Here is an 18,951-nt window from a genome sequence, read left to right on the forward strand (position 1 = left end):
TCAGAAAATTGGAAATAGATCTACCTGAAGACCTAGCTATACCACTCACTCTTGGTAATATACCCAAAAGATGTACCACCATGCTTCTTGACATCAGAAATAGTCTGGGTGTTTGATGTCTGTAGATAAGATGGTTCCCTTGGTGGAGCAGTCTCTGGATGGCCTTTCCTTCAGTTTCTGCTCCATTTTCTTGTTCCTATCTTCCCTTTGGATATTTACAATGCTGGGTTGAAAATTTTTCGATCGGTGTGTTGCCCCCATCCCTTACCTGGGGTTGTCTTTATCTACTGGAGGTGCTTTCTATAGGTTATATCGCCCCCCCCTTTGTTTGGTATTCTAGCTAAAGTCATCCCTGTTGGGCCCTGGGAGCCTCTCATTTCCCTGGCACCTTGTAATTTCCTGTGACCACCTCTAGTTCCCCATTCCTCACTGCTACATATTTCTATCAATTTCCTCACTCTTTGTACTTCTCTCCTGTCCCTTCCTTTACCTGATACTGTCACCCCTTTGTCCCTCCCCCCTTTTCTCCCTCCCAGGTTTTTCCCTCCCTCTATCTCCTGTGATTATTTTGTTTTCCCTTCTATGTAGGATTGAAGAATGCATTCATTGGTCTACCTTCTTCTTAAGCTCCATATGATTTGTGGGTTGTATCATGGGTATTCTGAGCTTTTGGGCTAATACCCACTTGTCAATGAGTACAGACTATATGTGGTTTTTTGTGTCTGGGTTACCTCAGTCAGGATGATATTTTCTAGTTCCATCCACTTGCCTGCATATTTCATGAAGTTATTGTTTTGACGATTCTTATAAAATAAAAGAACTTCTCGGGGAATCACCATTGGAAAGCACTTATCCCTGACAGTATTAATGATACTCTGATATTCTGTTATTCTTGCTGACTACCGTAACTGTCCTGTGAGATGCTCTACCCAGCAGCTGCCTGAAACACACTGATACCTACAGCCAATGGCTGGATGAAGATTGTGGACTTTTATGGAAGAGTTGGGGGAAGGTTTGAAGGTCCTCAGTAGGATAGAATATCCACCAGAAGAACACCAGTGTCAAATAACTGTACCATGGCAGCCCTCAGAGACTGAGCCAGTAACCAAAGGACATACATGGGCTCAACTTAGGCCCCCAATGTATAGAGCTGCCTTACCTAGCCACAATGTAAAAGAATAAACCTAATCCCGCAAACCCCTGGTGCATGAAGGTGGGGTGATATGAGTTGGCACCCCAACATCTGAGAGGAGAATGGGAGTGCAGATAAGGGAGGAACTCTGTGAGGTTGTGACTCAGAGGTGTTACAGGGTTTTGGCATATCCATCAATCAATCAATCAATTAGTCAATCAGCACAGGAAAATGAACAAAAAACTGAATGTGAGGGCATCATTGAATCCAACAATTCCACTTCTGGGTGCATGCTCACTGGAAATGATATAAATATCAGGATAAAAAATTCTAATAGCCTTTTTTTGTATTCAGAATTAGGATTTTCTTTTTTGAAAACGCTGGGAGCAGCCATGTGGGTACTTGTAATCAAAGATTCCCCTTCCTTCCTTTCTTCCTTTCTTTCTTTCTTTCTTTCTTTCTTTCTTTCTTTCTTTCTTTCTTTCTTTCTTTCTTTCTTTCTTTCTTTCTCTCTCTCTCTCTCTCTTTCTTTCCTCCCTCCCTCCCTCCCTCCCTCCTTTCTTTCTTTCTTTCTTTCTTTCTTTCTTTCTTTCTTTCTTTCTTTCTCCTCCCTCCCTCCCTCCCTCCCTCCCTCCCTCCCTCCCTTCTTTCTTTCTTTCTTTCTTTCTTTCTTTCTTTCTTTCTTTCTTCCTTCCTTTCACACTGTAGCTATCTTTAGACACACCAGGAGAGAACATCGATCACATTACAGATGCTTGTGAGCCACCATGAGGTTGCTGGGATTTGAACTCAGGACCTTCAGAAGAGCAGTCAGTTCTCTTAGCCACTGAGCCATTTCTTCAGCCTCAGAATTAACCTTTTCAGAAGCTTAAGATTCAATTAAAATTTTCTATCATTTTTATTTTATATTACTCTATTTAGAGCTGTAGTTATTCTTTGTATATATTCAGTGAAAGATTTGTTTAAACTTGGTGTGATCTTTGTAAATCTCTCCAATCTTTTGGAATTACATGACTTTCTGTAGCTAAGTTATTACATATTTGTTTTACATATGGTGAATGAAAGGCATGGGTCCCTCCATGTGTACTCTTTGGCTGGTGATTTACTTTCTGGGAACTCTGGAGCAGGGGTCTGGTTGGTTGATATGGTTCTTCTCCCTGTGAGTTGTAAACCCCTTCAGCTCCTTCAGTCCTTTCTCTAACTCCTCCATTGGTGACCCCACACTCAGTCCAATGGATGAATGTAGGCATCTGCCTGTGTACTTGTCAGGCTCTGGCAGAGCCTCTCAGGAGACAGCTATATCAGGCTCCTGTCAGCAAGCACTTGTTGGCATCTGCAATAGTATCTAGGTTTGGTGTCTGTATATAGGATGGATCCCCAAGTAGGTCAGTCTCTGGATGGCCTTTCCTTCAGTCTCTGGTCCAGATTTTGTCTTAATATTTCCTCCTGGGTGTGTTTTATTCTACCTTCTAAGAAGGAATGGAGCATCTACACTCTGGTCTTCCTTTTTCTTTTTCTTTTGTTAGATATTTTCTTTATTTACATTTCAAATGTTTTCTCCTTTCATGATTTCCCCTCTGAAAAACCCCTATCCCATCCCTCCTCCCCCTGCTCATCAACACACCCACTCCTGATTTCTTGTCCAGGCATTTCCTTACACTGGGGAATCAAGTCTTCTCAGAACCAAGGGCCTCTACTCCCATAGATGACCAAAAGGCCCTCCTCTGCTACATATGTAACTGGAGCCATGAGTTCCTTCATGTGTACTCCTTGGTTGGTGGTTTAGTCTCTGGGAACTCTGGGGTTACTGGTTAGTTCATATTGTTGTTCTTTCTATTGGGCTGCAAGCTCATTCAGCTCTTTTGGTCCTTTAGCTCCTTCATTGGGGATGTCATGCTCAGTCTAATGGTTGGCTGAGAGCATCCACTTCTGTATTTCTCAAGCACTGGCAGAGCCTCTCAGGAGACAGCTATATCAGGCTCTGATCAGCAAGCACTTCTTGGCATCGACAATAGTGTCTGCAGTTGGTTACTACATATGGGATGGATCCCCATGTGGGGCACTCTCTGGATGGTCATTCCCCATTCTCTGCTTTACACTTTGTCTCTGTACCTTCATCCATGAGTATTTGTTACCCTTCTAAGAAGGATCAAAGTTTCTACAATTTGGTCTTCCTTCTTCTTGAGTTTCATGTGTTTTGCAAATTGTATCTTGGGTATTCTGAGATTCTAGGCTTATATCCATTTATCAGTGAGTGCATGTCATGTGTGTTCTTTTGTGATTGAGTTACTTCACTTAGGATGGTATTTCCTAGTTCCATCCATTTGCCTAAGAATTTCATGAAGTTGTTATTTTTAATAGTTGATTGCATAAATGTACCACATTTTCTGTATATATCCCTGTGTTGAGGGACATCTCGGTTCTGTTCAAGTTCTGGCTACTATAAATCAGACTGCTATGAACATAGTTGAGCATGTGTCCTTGTTACATGTTGTAGCATCTTCTGGATATATGCCCAGAATTGCTGTAGCTGGGGCCTCTGTCTACTTTTCTAAGGAATCTGCAAACTGAGTTCCAGAGTTGTTGTTGTACCAGCTTGGAATCCCACCAGCAATGGTGGAGTGTTCCTCTTTCTCTACATCCTTGCCAGCATCTACTGTCACCTGAGGTTTTGATCTTTGCCATTCTGACTGGTGTGAGATGGAATCTCAGGGATTTTTTTTTTTGATTTGCCTTTCCCTGATGACTAAGGATGTTGTACATTTCTTTAGGTGCTTCTCAGCCATTTAGTATTCATCAGTCAAAAATTCTTTGTTCAGCTCTGTACCCCATTTTTAATAGTGTTACTAGGTTCTTCTTGAGTTCTTTGCATATATTGGACATTATCCCTCTATCAAATGTAGGCCTAGTAAAGATCATTTTCAGATCTGTTGGTTGCTTTTTTGTCCTATTGACATTGTCCTTTGCCTTATAGAAGCTTTGTAATTTTATGAGGTCCCATTTGTCAATTCTTGATGCTAGAGCATAATCCATTAGTGTTCTATTAAGGAAACTTTCCCCTGTGTCCATGTGCTCAAGGCTCTTCCCCACTTTCTCTTCTATTAGTTTCAGTGTATCTGGTTTTATGTGGAGGACCTGGATCCACATGGACTTGAAATTTGTACAAGGAGATAAGAATGGGTCAATTTGCAGTTTTCTACTTGCTGACCGCCAGTTGAACCAGCACCATTTGTTAAAAATACTGTCTTTTTTTCCCCATTGGATGATTTTAGCTCCATTGTCAAAGCTAAAGTGACCATATGTGTGTGGGTTCATTTCTGAGTCTTTAATTCTATTGCAATGATATACCTGCCTGTCACTGTACCAATACCATGTAGGTTTTTTTTTTTTCTCACAATTTCTCTGTAGTACACCTTGAGGTCAGGGATGGTGATTTCCCCAGAAACTCTTTTATTGTTGAGAATAGTATTTAATATCCTGGGTTTTTGTTATTCCAGATGAATTTGAGAATTGCTTTTTCTAACTCTATGAAGAACTGAGTTGGAATTAGTGGCAATCTTGTTCCAACTATGACAATATGTAAATAAGAAGGATTTGGGAAAGACAACCAAGCTTAGTGCATTCTAATGGTGTCTCAGTTAAGGTTTCAGTGCTGTGACCAGATACCATGACTAAGGCAACTTTAATAAGGACAAGATTTATTTGGGGCTTGCTTACAGGTACAGAGGTTCAGCCCACCATCATAATAGCATAAGAATGGCAGCTTCCAGGCAGGCATGGTACCGGAAGTGCTAAGAGTTTTATCTCTTCATCTGAAGGCTTCTAGCAGAAGACTGACCCCAATGTGGTTAGGATCTCATTGTCCATGCCCACATTGACACACATCCTCCAAAAAGCCCACACCTATTCCAAAAGGCCTCACTTCCTAGTAGTGCCACTTCCTTCAAAATCCTTTAAAATTTTGAAGTGCCAGGCACTTCAAAATAATTACAGATGGTAAGAGTTATTTTTTTGAATTGCTATACAACCTTTTCTCTTTCCTCCCTCCAGACAATCACAGCTAAACTCCTTAGAGCTCTTCTATGGATTCTCACACTCAAGTTAACATGTTTTTGCTTTGATTATATTTGATACATGAATACATATAGAAACTTATACACATATACATATATATGTGCATATACTTGCTTGTCAATTGTCACACTAGAGGATTAATTATTTTTCACCTTGCAAATAATAGTTGCTTTGTAGTTCTTTGTCTAGGACTGGGATCAAAAAATTAAATAAACTTTTCTCATTCCATGTTAAAAAAAAGAGTTATCTTTTTAAAGGTAGTAATGTTAGCTTTTACTCTAGGCATCACAAGCCATTGACATGGATCTAAAGAATTAATGACCTTTAACCAGGGGGGCTGAGTTGCCCAACCTCCTTTTTTTAAGGAATATTGTTTCTAAGTAGAAAATGTCTATGTTTTTAGCAGAGAATTTGGCTCAGTATGTGTGCCACCTATTAATATATAAGGCCTGGAATCTACCCTTGTTTGTTTGTTCATGATGACAGATACTAAGCTTATATAATAGTGTGTGACCTGCTGTAACTAATACAGAATTACCATGTCATTACTAAATACTCTATGAAGTTCCTAACAGTGATTCTAAGTCAAACATCAGTCTTTTGAGCTCATAGTACAATGCAAATACAAATACTAATTTTCACATATTTTAACACCATTAACTTAAATATTGAAATGACTGAATATTACAAAGCAATAGAAAATAAAGTCACAAAAAGTGTCAGGAGAAATGTGAAAAGACAAACAGGTAAGTTATGAATCAAGCTCCTTCATTCTGCATATCAAAGACAAAAAGTAAAAATTCAAGTGCCAGATCCAAAAACAAGATTCATTTATTTATATTTTATGTTTATACATGACATATTGTGTGTCAGTGTACCACATGTGTGCAGTGCCCATGAAAGCCATAAAAAGGCATCAGGCCCTCTGAAATTGTAGTTATCAATAGTTGTTAGTTGTCAAGAGGGTGCTGGGAATAGAATTTGTTATTTTTTTCATGATAGAAACTGACCTTAGCAACTGAACTATTTCACACGTTATTCCTATCAAGGCTGGATGAGGTAGTCTAGTAGGAGTATGTGGATCCCCAGGGTAGGCAAAATGTCAGAGACAGTCCCACTTCCTATCTTAGGAGTTCTACAAAAATTCTAATTCTAATTCATTTTGCAGAAGTCCTAGGTCAGACCTATGCTGGCTCCATGATAGAATTCCCTCTATGAAGCCCCTAAAAGCCTTGCTTAGTTGATTTTATGGGCCAAGTTCTCTTGGTGTTCTTGACCACTCTGATTCCTATAGTTCTTCCTACCTGTCTTCCTCAGGGTTCCCCAAGCTCCATCTACTGTTTTCCTATGTGCCTCTGCCTCTGGTACCAACAGGTGCTGGAGAAAGCCTGTGTGAGCACAGAATATCATTAGGAATGTTTTCATCATACTTGAGTCATTTGTTTGTTTTGCCAGTAGTGACTAGGTCTTTGGGCTATCAAGTTTCCAATTTCTGGGCATCTAGGCAGCGTCATACATGGGCTCCTTTGTGTTGTGTGGGTCTCAAGATAGATCAGTCATTGGTTGCTCACATCCACGAGCTCTGAGCCATCATTGCTACAGCATTACTTGAATACAAGGCATGTTGCATTTGGAATGCTTTGTGGCTGGGTTGGTGGACAAGTTCCACCCCTAGAAGATTTTTCTGGTTACAGAAGATTGTCATAACACACTGTGAGTCATCCATTGCTTGAAGTACTAATTAGGGACATACTCCTAAATTCCAGGAACTTTCGATTGTAATAGGTTTCTACATCACTCCCCAAATTCCCCCAATTCCATGCATCTGTCTCTCTCCCTTACTCTATGTCTCTGTCTCTCTCTTCAGTCATCTTTCTCCAATATGATTCCCCATTTTCCTCTGTATACTTGCTTATAGTTCAAATGCACAATCTCTACTATTTCCCTCTACAGGAGGATCTATGCAACCCCTTATGCCCCCCTTTTTAAGCTCCTTTTTTTCTAAATTTCTCTCTGTGAATTTTAGTGTGATTATTCTTTTTATATTTTTCACATTTATTTTTATTAGATGTTTTCTTCATTTACATTTCAAATGCTATCTCCTTTCCTAGATTTCTCTCTGAAAATCCACTATACCCTCTCCATTTCCCTGGTTCCCAACACACCCATCCCTGCTTCCTGGCCATGGCATTCCCCTATACTGGGGGATAGATTCTTCGCAAGACCAAGGGCCTCTTCTCCCACTTATGGCCTAATAGGCCATATGCAGCTAGAGACAGGAGCTCTGGGAGTACTGGTTAGTTCATATAGTTGTTCCTCTTATAGGTCTGTAGAACCCTTCAGCTCCTTGGGTACTTTCTCTACCTCCTTCATTGAGGACCCTGTTTTGCATCCAATGACTGTGAGCATAAACTTCTGTATTTGTTATGCACTGGCGAAGCCTCACAGGAGACAGCTATATCAGGGTCCTGTCAGTAAAATCTTGTTGGTGTCTGGGTTTTCGTGGTTGTTTAGGGAATGCATCCCCGGGTGGGGCAGTCTCTGGATGGTCTTTCCTTCAGTCTCAGCCCCAAACTAGAAAGATTGCATACTAGCAACTTAATAGTACTCCTGAAACCTTTAGATAAAAGATAGAAACACACCCAAGAAGAGTAGATGGCAGGAAATAACAAAGCTCATGGCTGAATTCAATAAATTGGAAACAAAGAAAGTGATTGAAAGAATCAACAAATCCAAGAGGTGGTTCTTTGAGGAAATCAACAAGATAGACAAGCCCTTAGTCAAACTAAGTAAAAGGCAGAAAGACAATATCCAAAGAAGAAAAGTCAGAAATGAAAAGGGAGACATAACAACAGACATGTAGAAAATCCAAAGAATCATTTGGTCTTATTTTAAAAGCATATACTTCACGATATTGGAAAATCTAAATGAAATGGATGGTATACCTGATAGACTCCACTGATCAAAGTTGAATGAAGATCAGGTAAATAAACTAAAAAGTCCTATAACCACTAAAGTATTAGAGGCAATCATCAAAAGTTTCAAGTAAAATAAAAGCCCAGAGCCAGATGGCTTTAGGCAGAAGTAAATTGGCCTTTAAAGAAGAACTAATAACAATACTCCTCACATTATCCCACAAAATTGAAACAGAAGCAACATTGCAAAATTCATTTGACAAGGCCATAGTCACCCTGATATCTAAACCATACAAAGACTCAACAAAGAAATACAATTTCAGACTAATTTCTCGTATGAACACAGATGCAAAAATACTCAATAAAATACTCACAAATCAAGTCCAAGAACTCATCAAAGGCATCATCCACCACGACCCAATAGGCTTCATCATTTAGATGCAGAGATGGCTCAATATATAAAAATTCACCAATGTAATCCCCATATAAACAAACTGAAAGAAAAAAATTCACAGTATCATCTCATAAGATGGTGAGAATGTCTTTGACAAAATTGAATACCTCTTTATGTTAAAAGTTTTAGAGAGTTCAGAAATACAAGGCACATACCCCAAACAATAAAAGCAATATACAGAAAGCTAATAACCAATAACAAATTTAATGTAGAGAAAATGAAAGCAACAACACTGAAATCAGGAAAAAGACAAGACTGCCCACTCTTTCCCTTTCTTTTTTTTTCTCTGTGTAGCCCTGGCTGTCCTGGAACTCACTTCGTAGAACAGGTTGGCCTTGAACTCAGAAATCCGCCTGCCTCTGCCTCCCAAGTGCTGGGATTAAAGGCATATGCCACCATGCCTGGTACTCTTTCCCTTTCTATTCAGTACAGAACTTGAAGTCCTAAATGAGCAATAAGAGGACAAAAGGAAATCAATGGAATACAAATTGGAAAGGAAGTAGTCAAAGTACCACCATTCAGAGATGACATGATAGTGTATATATATTAATAACCCTATGCATTATATATTAGAATTCCTAGAGCTCATAACTTCCACATAGGGGCTGTATAGAAAAGTATCTCTTTTTTCTCTCTTTTTTTAATTAGGTATTTTCTTCATTTATATTTCCAATGCTATCTCAAAAGTCCTCCCATACCCTCTCCTCCACACCCCCCCCACTCCCACTTCTTGGCCCTGGCGTTCCCCTGTACTGAGGCATATAAAGTTTGCATGACCGATGGGCCTCTCTTTCCAATCATGGCCGACCAGGCCATCTTCTGATACATATGCAGCTATAAACATGAGCTCTGTGGGGCGGGGAGGGTAGTGGTTAGTTCATACTGTTGTTCCACCTATAGGATTGCAGACCCCTTTAGCTCCTTGGGTACTTTCTCTAGCTCCTCCATTGGGGGCCCCGTGATCCATCCAATAGCTGACTGTGAGCATCCACTTATGTGTTTGCTAGGCCCCAGCATAGTCTCACAAGAGACAGCTATATCTGGGTCCTTTCAGCAAAATCTTGCTAGTGTATGCAATGGTTTCAGCGTTTGGAGCTAATAATGGGATGGATCCCCGGGTATGACAGTCTCTAGATGCTCCATCCTGTCATCTCAGCTCCAAACTTTGTCTCTGTAACTCTTTACATGGGTGTTTTGTTCCAAATTCTAAGAAGGGGCAAAGTGTCCACACTTTGGTCTTCGTTCTTCTTGAGTTTCATGCGTTTAGCAAATTGTATCTTATATCTTGGGTATCCTAAGTTTCTGGGCTAATATCCACTTATCAGTGAGTACATATTGTGTGAATTCCTTTGTGATTGGGTTACCTCACTCAGGATGATGCCCTCCAGGTCCATCCATTTGCCTAGGAATTTCATAAATTCATTTTTTTTATAGCTGGGTAGTACTCCATTGTGTAAATGTATCACATTTTCTGTATCCATTCCTCTGTTGAGGAACATCTGGGTTCTTTCCAGCTTTTGGCTATTATAATTAAAGATGCTATGAACATAGTGGAGTATGTGTCCTTCTTACCAGTTGGAACATCTTCTGGATATATGCCCAGGAGAGGTATTGTGGGATCCTCTGGTAGTACTATGTCCAATTTTCAAGTAACTGTCCTTTAAAAAACCAATAAACAGGCATATTTATGCAGGCATGTTATCAGAATCTCAGGCAGTGTTGAGTCCAGGAGAAACAGCCTTCTCTCAAGATGGTTTTCAGTGAAGCAGACATCTTTATTAGGGGTGGCATGGTCTATACAACACTTGGGACTGCTTCATTTTCATGATTAGGCATTCCTGGTGCTAGCTGGACATCTTCTCATAAGGAGATAGGAAGTTTACCCTGCATCATGGCCACTAGGTTACATGACTACCACAGGGTGGCAGAGCTGGGGGATGGACTGGCTCTGTGTGTATTGGGTAGATGCAGTCCTAGAGCAAGGCAGGATCAGTCCTTCCGGTGATATCAGGATGAGATTTTTTCAGGGTTTGGCCGTGTTTTGACCTTACTGTCCCTCTGTAATGGCTCCCCCCGTCACGTGGATTCCCATACTGACAATGATGTGCAGAGAACAATGACCCTTACGATCCCTAAATATCAAAAGAAAGGGAGAAATGGTGGGGAAGCTTAGAGCCAGGAGTTTTGTGGCATACCTCAACCAGAGACGAGATTCCACAAAGGAAATGTGAAATAAAATAGTAATACAATTTAGAATATATAAGCTCACAAATGTGACCACCAGCATCAGGATGGTGTGGGCTGCTCTGGTCTCAGCATGGCCTCTGTTGTTTTGATTGGCCTTATGTATGTGGTTCATTCTCTGGTGGTGTCTGTGTAGGTGAATCACCATGGAGACACTGGTCCAGGCCATGATGCTTAGGAATATGATGTCATGGGAAAACCGCAAGATATTCATGTCTACACTGACCCCAGAGATGGAGCATATTGAATTGCCTTTAGAATCAGAGTCATTGTGTGATTTCTGTGGACCACTGACATTCATTGGGATGTAAGCATTATTTAAGACACTGAACAACCAGCAGATGCAACAACAATAGCTCACAACCTTGGGGGATATTTCTCTGAACATGACCCTAGCCCAGGTACCAGGGACAAGAGTGACAAACTGGTATGTACTGAGGATACAGGTAGAGCACATGATTGTGCCTCGTGCCACCATGTGAAAGAAGTATGCAAGTTTACATTTGAGGTCAGTTGGAGGCTTCCTGGGAACAATATCAGTAAGGTCATATGAATATGCAAACAGAAGGAGCATGAATGCATTGGCCACAGCCAAGTTGATTAGAATGACCTGTATTGGCTTCAGTCTGGAGTCAGTCAAGATTGGAGAGAAGTTATGGACAAACAGAAGGATGTTGCCCACAGTCCCAACCACAACATGGCAAAGCAAAAGGATCTGAAGAGCCAACATTTCCATGGTTTTCAGGGTTTATTCTGAGACAACATGGAGATGGCTTCATAGCACAGTGGTGTAAGGATCAGGTTGGGCAGTGCTTTCTTCAAGAATCTTCTCAATTATCTAATATTTTCAATTGTTTTGGAGGTTTTTTGTTTGTTTGTTTGTTTGTTTTTTAGAAGCTGCCACTGCTTTGACACACTACAGGAGATTTTTCTGGAAAACAATGATTGGACATTGATCCAGAATATCAACTTCAGACTTATTTTCCTTTCCCTTCACTCATGATGTAAGTGTGTGTGTGTGTGTGTGTATGTGTGTGTGTGTGTGTGTGTGTGTATGTATGTGTGTGTGTGTGTGTGTGTGTGTGTGTGTGTGTGTGTAATACAACTCTACCTGTGTTGTTCAACAGCATGTCACACATTTTAATACAGCATGGGTTCTGCATATGTATACATGAGTATTTATAGACAGGAGTGCATTTTTGCTTCATGAGAACTGACATCATCCCTCATGTTATAAAAATGTGTTAAGAAATACAAATGTGTTGTTGGAGAGATGATTCTGGATCTAATGACCTCTACTCAGCTTCATGGCACTTTATTCATGTATTTCTACTCATGCACACAAGCAAAACTGTAATAGGCATAACATAAAATAAGTATGTCTTTTACATATTTGATCAAGTGTTGGGGAGATTTCTCAGGAGTTAAGAGTGCTTCCAGATGACCTGTGTTCTATTTCTAACACTGTTATGGCTACTTAGAACTGTGTGTAACTCCAATTCCAAAGCATTTGGGCCTTCCCAGTCATACATGCTGGCAAAACACCAGTGTTCATAAAATAAAAAGAAAGAAAGAATCTTTAAAAATCTAACACAAAATTAAAATCCATGTTTTATAATTGAATATGAATGAAGAACTGAGAAGGTGACTCAGTAATTAAGGGCACTGACTGCTTTTCCAAAGGCCCTGAGTTTAATTCAAGGCAACCAATGGTGGCTCTCAACCATCTGTAATGTGATCAGATTCTCTCTTCTGCTGTGTCTGAAGACAGCTACAGTGTACTCACATACATTAAATAAATAAATAAATAAATAAATAAATAAAAAACAAGCCAATAAAATCTTTATAAAAAAAGAGTGAGTGAAATATCCCCCCAAAATTAATCCATATAATGTTGATATATTTTCACTTTACTCATCATTATGATAAAAACCAATCTATTATTTTTAAAATATGCTAGTTTTATGTACACACAGAAGAACCTTAAATTTCACTTGTATTCATTCATTTGGGAAATAAATTCTGAGGGATCCTAGCATTCTGTTGATTCATAACAGTCTGAGTTTTATTTGTTTTTCTGAGGAATTTGATGCTGGACATATATCTGAGTCATCTCCTTCTTTTGTGAATCACAATAAAAAACATTACCACCATCACTATTAAATGCTTTGCACACACAGATTATTTGTATACTTGTTTTATATATCTCATGTTTTTTCTGGACCTGACTTCATTTTTTCCCCTATAGGAAGAATAAGCCTCCATCTAACAACTAAAAACCAGTTATTTAATGTATACATGTCACGTTAAAGGACCTTTACATATACATGCTGAGCCATGAAATAGACATCATTTCTTTAGATAAATGAAAAATTGACATAATTAGGTAAATTAGGGAGAGCAAGACAAAAGCATTTTAATGACTAATGTTTACTTTAAAGGACACCTTGGAGTTTAGGAAGGAGAAGAGAGTTTTAAGCAGAAATTTAAACTTGCAGATTTCTCACCTGCTTAGGACCAGCAAATATGGGGTCACTCACAGAAATGTAGGCCAGCTCCTGAGTAGTTACTGAAGAAACGTAGCTCTGAGTTCCTCTCCCTTTGAAGAACATCTTTGTGTATCCATTTCCTAAGACAGATTCAAAGAAGTGCCTACCTCTCCCATAAAGTCCTGTGCAGGTTGCTGAATGAAGCCTGATATCAGAGCTCATAAAGGGGAAGTGTCAGGTCCTGAAATACTTCTGAGAGTCCATTCCCTTGTCATCTGTCGTGTTATTGAATATGACTGTATGGGTATATTGGAAAACTTTTTAATGAAAGAAAATGCATTTATCCCAAAGGCACATCACCATTTTCCTTTCCTGGTAATTATTGATGATGCCCAAGATTTTGTTATATCATAATGAGTAGTAGAGCCAAAGTTACAAGAAGTTTTCCTTGTTTCCTTAGGGAGTATTTAAGTGGGAAAGTGGTGTTGGCATCAGGTGTAGAGAGGTGCTCTTCAGGGGAGATCAAGAGATATTTTAGGTTTATATCCAGGTGTGTGTGTGTGTATGTGTGTGTGTGTGTGTACATTACATAATATGCTTTCACCTTGTAAAATCTGGCTGACATCAAGTCCTTCCAGATAGACCATCACCAGGCAGTCTGGAACTTTGTATTTTCCCATGTGTGGACAAGGGCATTTTAGTCTGACAAATCAAACAACTGAAACCTGTGTTCCCCACCATGAGTTCTTGGGTTATTCTAGGGTTTATGTGGTTTGAGATAGGTCATGACTCATTTTCTGAGACCTCCATGGAAATTTATTATTATATTAGACTGTACCAGTTTTTATAGAAATTTACTTGGAACCAACAAATTCTGTAATTACACTCAAGAAAATGAATTGAGGAATCAGTTAATAAAATAGGCAATCACCCATTTTCATGGCTGCCATATTCACTATAGCTATGATATAGAAACACTTTAAATATCCATCAGATAATGAATGGAAAATGATCATGAGGTACATTTACACCATGGGATATTATTCATCTGCTAAGCAAAATAATATTACGACTTTGTAGATAAATGGATCATTGAGAAGCAAACCTTCTTCATATGGTAACCCAGAAATTAAGACAAACATTGCTTATTTTCCTTAGTTTGTAGACATTAACTTTGAATCTTGAGTTATATGTCTTTAATTTGGAATACTTCTATAAAAGTAAGAGACATAGGATTAAGGGTCTTGTGATAGAACAAAGTCATTTAAGGACTAAAGGGAATAATGGAAAGTGATTAATTAAATTATGTTGAGGGGATGGAGGAGAGAATATGGGAAGAGTTAATAATACTAATTACCAATTAAAAAGGCTTCATGGAAACATATTAATGAAGAATTTTAGAAACTATATTTTCTTTTTTGTGTTTATAAATATTTTTAATGAAAAGAAAAACAGAAAATTACATGATAATGATAAATGTAATACTATGTACATGAAAATATAAAGAAACATCTATTAAAATAATATAGGTGGCTGGGAGCATAAACAATAATGTATTTAGATTATTTTGTATAAGACAATGATTCTAGTTTTTGTATATTGAAAATGAAATCTAAGTTTAAATTATCTAAATATGTCTAAATCAAAAACCAGTACTTATTTATTGCTAAAGGTTTTACTTTAATTCATTGTTCATGTAAGTTACAGTCTTTCAGTTAATCATGGCAATCTCTTTTCTTCCGCTTTTAAAACTTGAAGAACAACTCACTGCTGACAAGATACTAGAGTGGACACGAGTAGAAAACATGCATATGACAGGGTTGTATTTATCTTTGCCTCAGTTCAAAGTGGAAGAGAAGTATGATCTCCCAGGTCCATTGGAACACATGGGGATGTTCGATGCCTTCGTTCCACAGAAGGCTGACTTTTCTGGCATGAGCAGCACTCAAGGTCGTTGTGTCTAAAGTTTTGCACAAGTCCTTCGTGGAGGTAAATGAAGAGGGAACAGAACCTGCTGCTGCCACAGGGGTGAAATCCCGTAATTTATCTTTACAGATTACAGAAGAATTCTATTGTGATCATCTGTTCCTATTCTTCATTAAGCACAGCAAGACCAACAGCATCCTCTTCATTGGCAGAATATCTTCCCCTTAAGTGCTTTGTCTCTGCCATGCTTCCAAAAAAGATAACTGAGTTGGCACAGCTGGATAAAGCCTGGAAACAACAGTTTCTCTTGCTTTTATTTTCTTTCCCATCTTAGATTCCCTGCTAAGCATGCATGGGTTGGGGCAGGATATCTCTATTAGTTCTAATTTTTCTTTCTTTTCTTCTACGGTTTTTCCTATACATACATACATACATACATACATACATACATACATACATACAAATCTAGTTTATCTTCATAAATATTCTCTGGGGAAAATGAAGGGATATATTAACATAATTTCTTCTAATGTAACATGTACCTATGACCTGTGTTAAGTGAGCTAGAGTAAATCATACCATCTTTAAACTGATTAATATTAACAACTACATTGCTTTACTTGATGTTAGGAGATATCTCTCCACTTCTTAAGCTTACAAATGTTGTGATTTTACAAAAGACATTTTCAATAAAATAATAATCTTTTCAACTTATTATTTTATTATCATTTCAACAGAAGGTGTCAATCATTCAGGAAGAATATGGAGAGAATTTTAAAAGCAAATTCACCTATGCTAAATCTGGTTTTGTGTGTATATACAAGAAACTATATTTTCTATCTCTATCTTACACACACAATGTAGAAAGAGAGACAAAGAGACAGACAGACAGAAAGAGACAGAGAGAGAAGTGGTTAGAGGGAGATTAAGAGATATATTACTCTTTGTAATATATCATCACTCACCTAAGAATTGCTACAGAGTCCTGTAGGATCTCTGTCCATTAAATGTGATATTATAGACGTTTCATCCCAGTCTTCATTCCCACATTTCTCATATATAGATCACATTTTCCTAGAACAAAGGCCATTCAAAATCCTGCTCAATGCATCATTATCTCTGTGGACTGGATTAGTAGGATCAAAGACTGGGTTCTCCTTGAGACTAGTGATTACCTGAGGAAAAAACAATCGGATATCCATGGGATACCCTAATATTTATTATATTATTATTATTATTATTATTATTATTATTATTATTATTATTATTATATACTAATTCACTTTATATCCCATTCACTCCCTCTTTCTTTTTTATTAGATATTTTCTTTATTTACATTTCAAATGTTATCCCCATTCCTTGTTTTCCCTCTGTAAATCCCCCATCACTTCCCCCCAACCCCTGCTCCCCAACCCATCTACACCCATTCCCAGTTCTAATATTCCCCTCTACTGGAGCATAGAAACTTCTCAGGGCCTAGGGCCTCTCCTCCCATTGATGACCGACTAGACCATCCTTTGCTATATATACAGCTAGAACTACAAGTTCCACCATGTGTTTTCTTTGATTGGTGGTTTAGATCCAAGGAGCTCTGGGGTTACTGGTTAGTTCACATTGATGTTCCTCCTATGGGGCTGCAGAGCCTTTTAGCTCCTTGGGTACTTCCTTCTTTGGGGCCTTGTGCTCTATCCAATGCATGACTATGAGCATCCATTTCTGTATATGGCAGGTATTGGCAGAGGCCCTCAGAAGATAGCTATATCAGGCTCCTGTCAGAAGGTTCTTGTTGGAATCTGCCATAATGTTTAGGATTGGTGATCGTTTATGGGATGGATCCCTAAGTGGGACAATCTGTGGATAGTCATTTCTTTAGTCTCAGCTCTGAACTTTGTCTCTGTAACTCCTTCCATGGGTATTTTGTTCCCACTTCTAAGGATTCTGAGTTTCTGGGCTAATATCCACGTATTAGTGAGTGCATATAATGTATGTTCTTTTACAATTGGGTTACCTCACTCAGGATGATATCAAGATCCACCCATTTTCATAGGAATTTAATAAATTCATTGTTTTGTTTGTTTGTTTGTTTCAAGACAGGGTTTCTCTGTGTAGCCCTGGCTGTCCTGGAACTCACTCTGTAGAACAGGCTGGACTCTAACTCAGAAATCTGCCTGCCTCTGCCTCACAAGTGCTTAGATTAAAGACATGTGCCAACACCGCCCAGAAAACTCATTGTTTTTAATAGCTGAGTAGTACTCCATTGTTTAAATGTACAACATTTTCCGTATCCATTCCTCTGTTAAGGGACATCTGGGTTCTTTCCAACTTTTGGCTATTATAAATAAGGCTGCTATGAACATAGTGGAGTATGTGTTCATATTACCAGTTGGAACATATTCTGGGTATATGCCCAGGAGAGGAATTGCTGGATTTTCCAGTAGTGTTTGCCCAATTTTCTGAGGAAACTCCAGACTGATTTCCAGAGTGGTTGTACCAGCTTACAATCCCACCAACAATGGAGGAGTGTCCCTCTTTACTCACATCCTCGCCAGCATCTGCTGTCACCTGAGTTTTTGATTTTAGCCATCTGACTGGTGTGAGGTGGAATCTCAAGGTTGTTTTGATTTGCATTTCCCTGATTGTCTTAGTCAGGGTTTCTATTCCTGCACAAACATCATGACCAAGAAGCAAGTTGGGGAGGAAAGGGTTTATTCGGCTTACATTTCCATACTGCTGTTGGTCACCAAAGGATGCAGGACTGGAACTCAAGCAGGTCAGAAAGCAGGAGCTGATGCAGAGGCCATGGAGGGATGTTCTTTACTGGCTTGCCTCTCCTGGCTTGCTCAGCCTGCTCTCTTATAAAACCCAAGACTACCAGCCCAGAGATGGTCCCACCCACAAGGGGCCTTTCCCCCTTGATCACTAATTGAGAAAATGCCTTACAGTTGGATCTCATGGAGGCATTTCCTCAACTGAAGGTCCTTTCTCTGTGATAACTCCAGCTGTGTCAAGTTGACACAAAACTAGCCAGTACAATTGACCCCTTGTCAACTTGACACACAAAAACATCACTAGTAAGCCTCAACCCTTACATTCTTATTCATCCCCAAGATCTAAATAACTTTAAAAGTCCCACAGCCTTTACATATTCTTAAAATTTCAATCTCTTTAAAATATCCATCTTTTTTAAAATCCAAAGTCTTTTTACAATTAAAAGTCTCTTAACTGTGGGCTCCACTAAAACAGTTTCTTCCTTCAAGAGGGAAAATATCAGGGCACAGTCACAATCAAAAGCAAAAGTCAATCTCCAACTGTCCAATGTCTGGGATCCAACTCACGATCTTCTGGGCTCCTCCAAGGGCTTGGGTCACTTCTCCAGCCAGGCCCTTTGTAGCACACACATCATCCTCTAGGCTCCAGATGCCTGTACCCCACTGCTGCTGCTGCTCTTGGTGGTCATCTCATGGTACTGGCATCTCCAAAACACTGCATGACCCCTTCAGTCCTGGGCCTTCAATTGCAACTGAGGCTGCACCTTCACCAATGGCCTTCCATGGCCTCTCACAGTACCGAGCCTCAGCTGCTTTGCGTGACCCCTTCATGCCTTCAAAACCAGTACCACCTGGGTGAACCTTACATATTACCAAGTCCTGCTGCAGCAGGAGTACAACCTTGGCCATCTCTGGAACACAGCCTCTTTGTGCTTTCAGAAAACACTT

General features: G+C 39.3%; 1 protein-coding gene across 1 annotated transcript; it reads right to left on the minus strand.

The window, feature by feature from the left end:
- Positions 1-9,212: 9,212 nt before the first annotated feature.
- Positions 9,213-13,471, minus strand: Vmn1r58 (vomeronasal 1 receptor 58). Its single transcript, NM_030739.2, has 2 exons — positions 13,327-13,471; positions 9,213-11,750 (listed from the first exon to the last, which is right to left on the minus strand). Exon 2 carries the CDS (start codon positions 11,553-11,555, stop codon positions 10,623-10,625), a length of 933 nt encoding a protein of 310 aa, NP_109664.2. The 5' UTR covers positions 11,556-11,750; positions 13,327-13,471; the 3' UTR covers positions 9,213-10,622.
- Between the last annotated feature and the right edge of the window lie 5,480 nt (positions 13,472-18,951).

This window comes from Mus musculus, chromosome 7, assembly GCF_000001635.26.
Source record: "Mus musculus strain C57BL/6J chromosome 7, GRCm38.p6 C57BL/6J".
In the NCBI taxonomy this organism is placed as follows: domain Eukaryota; kingdom Metazoa; phylum Chordata; class Mammalia; order Rodentia; family Muridae; genus Mus; species Mus musculus.

Bases quoted from the DNA above. Each gene is read 5' to 3' on its own strand.
- Vmn1r58 (NM_030739.2), bottom strand. From the start codon at position 11,555: ATGGAAATGTTGGCTCTTCAGATCCTTTTGCTTTGCCATGTTGTGGTT.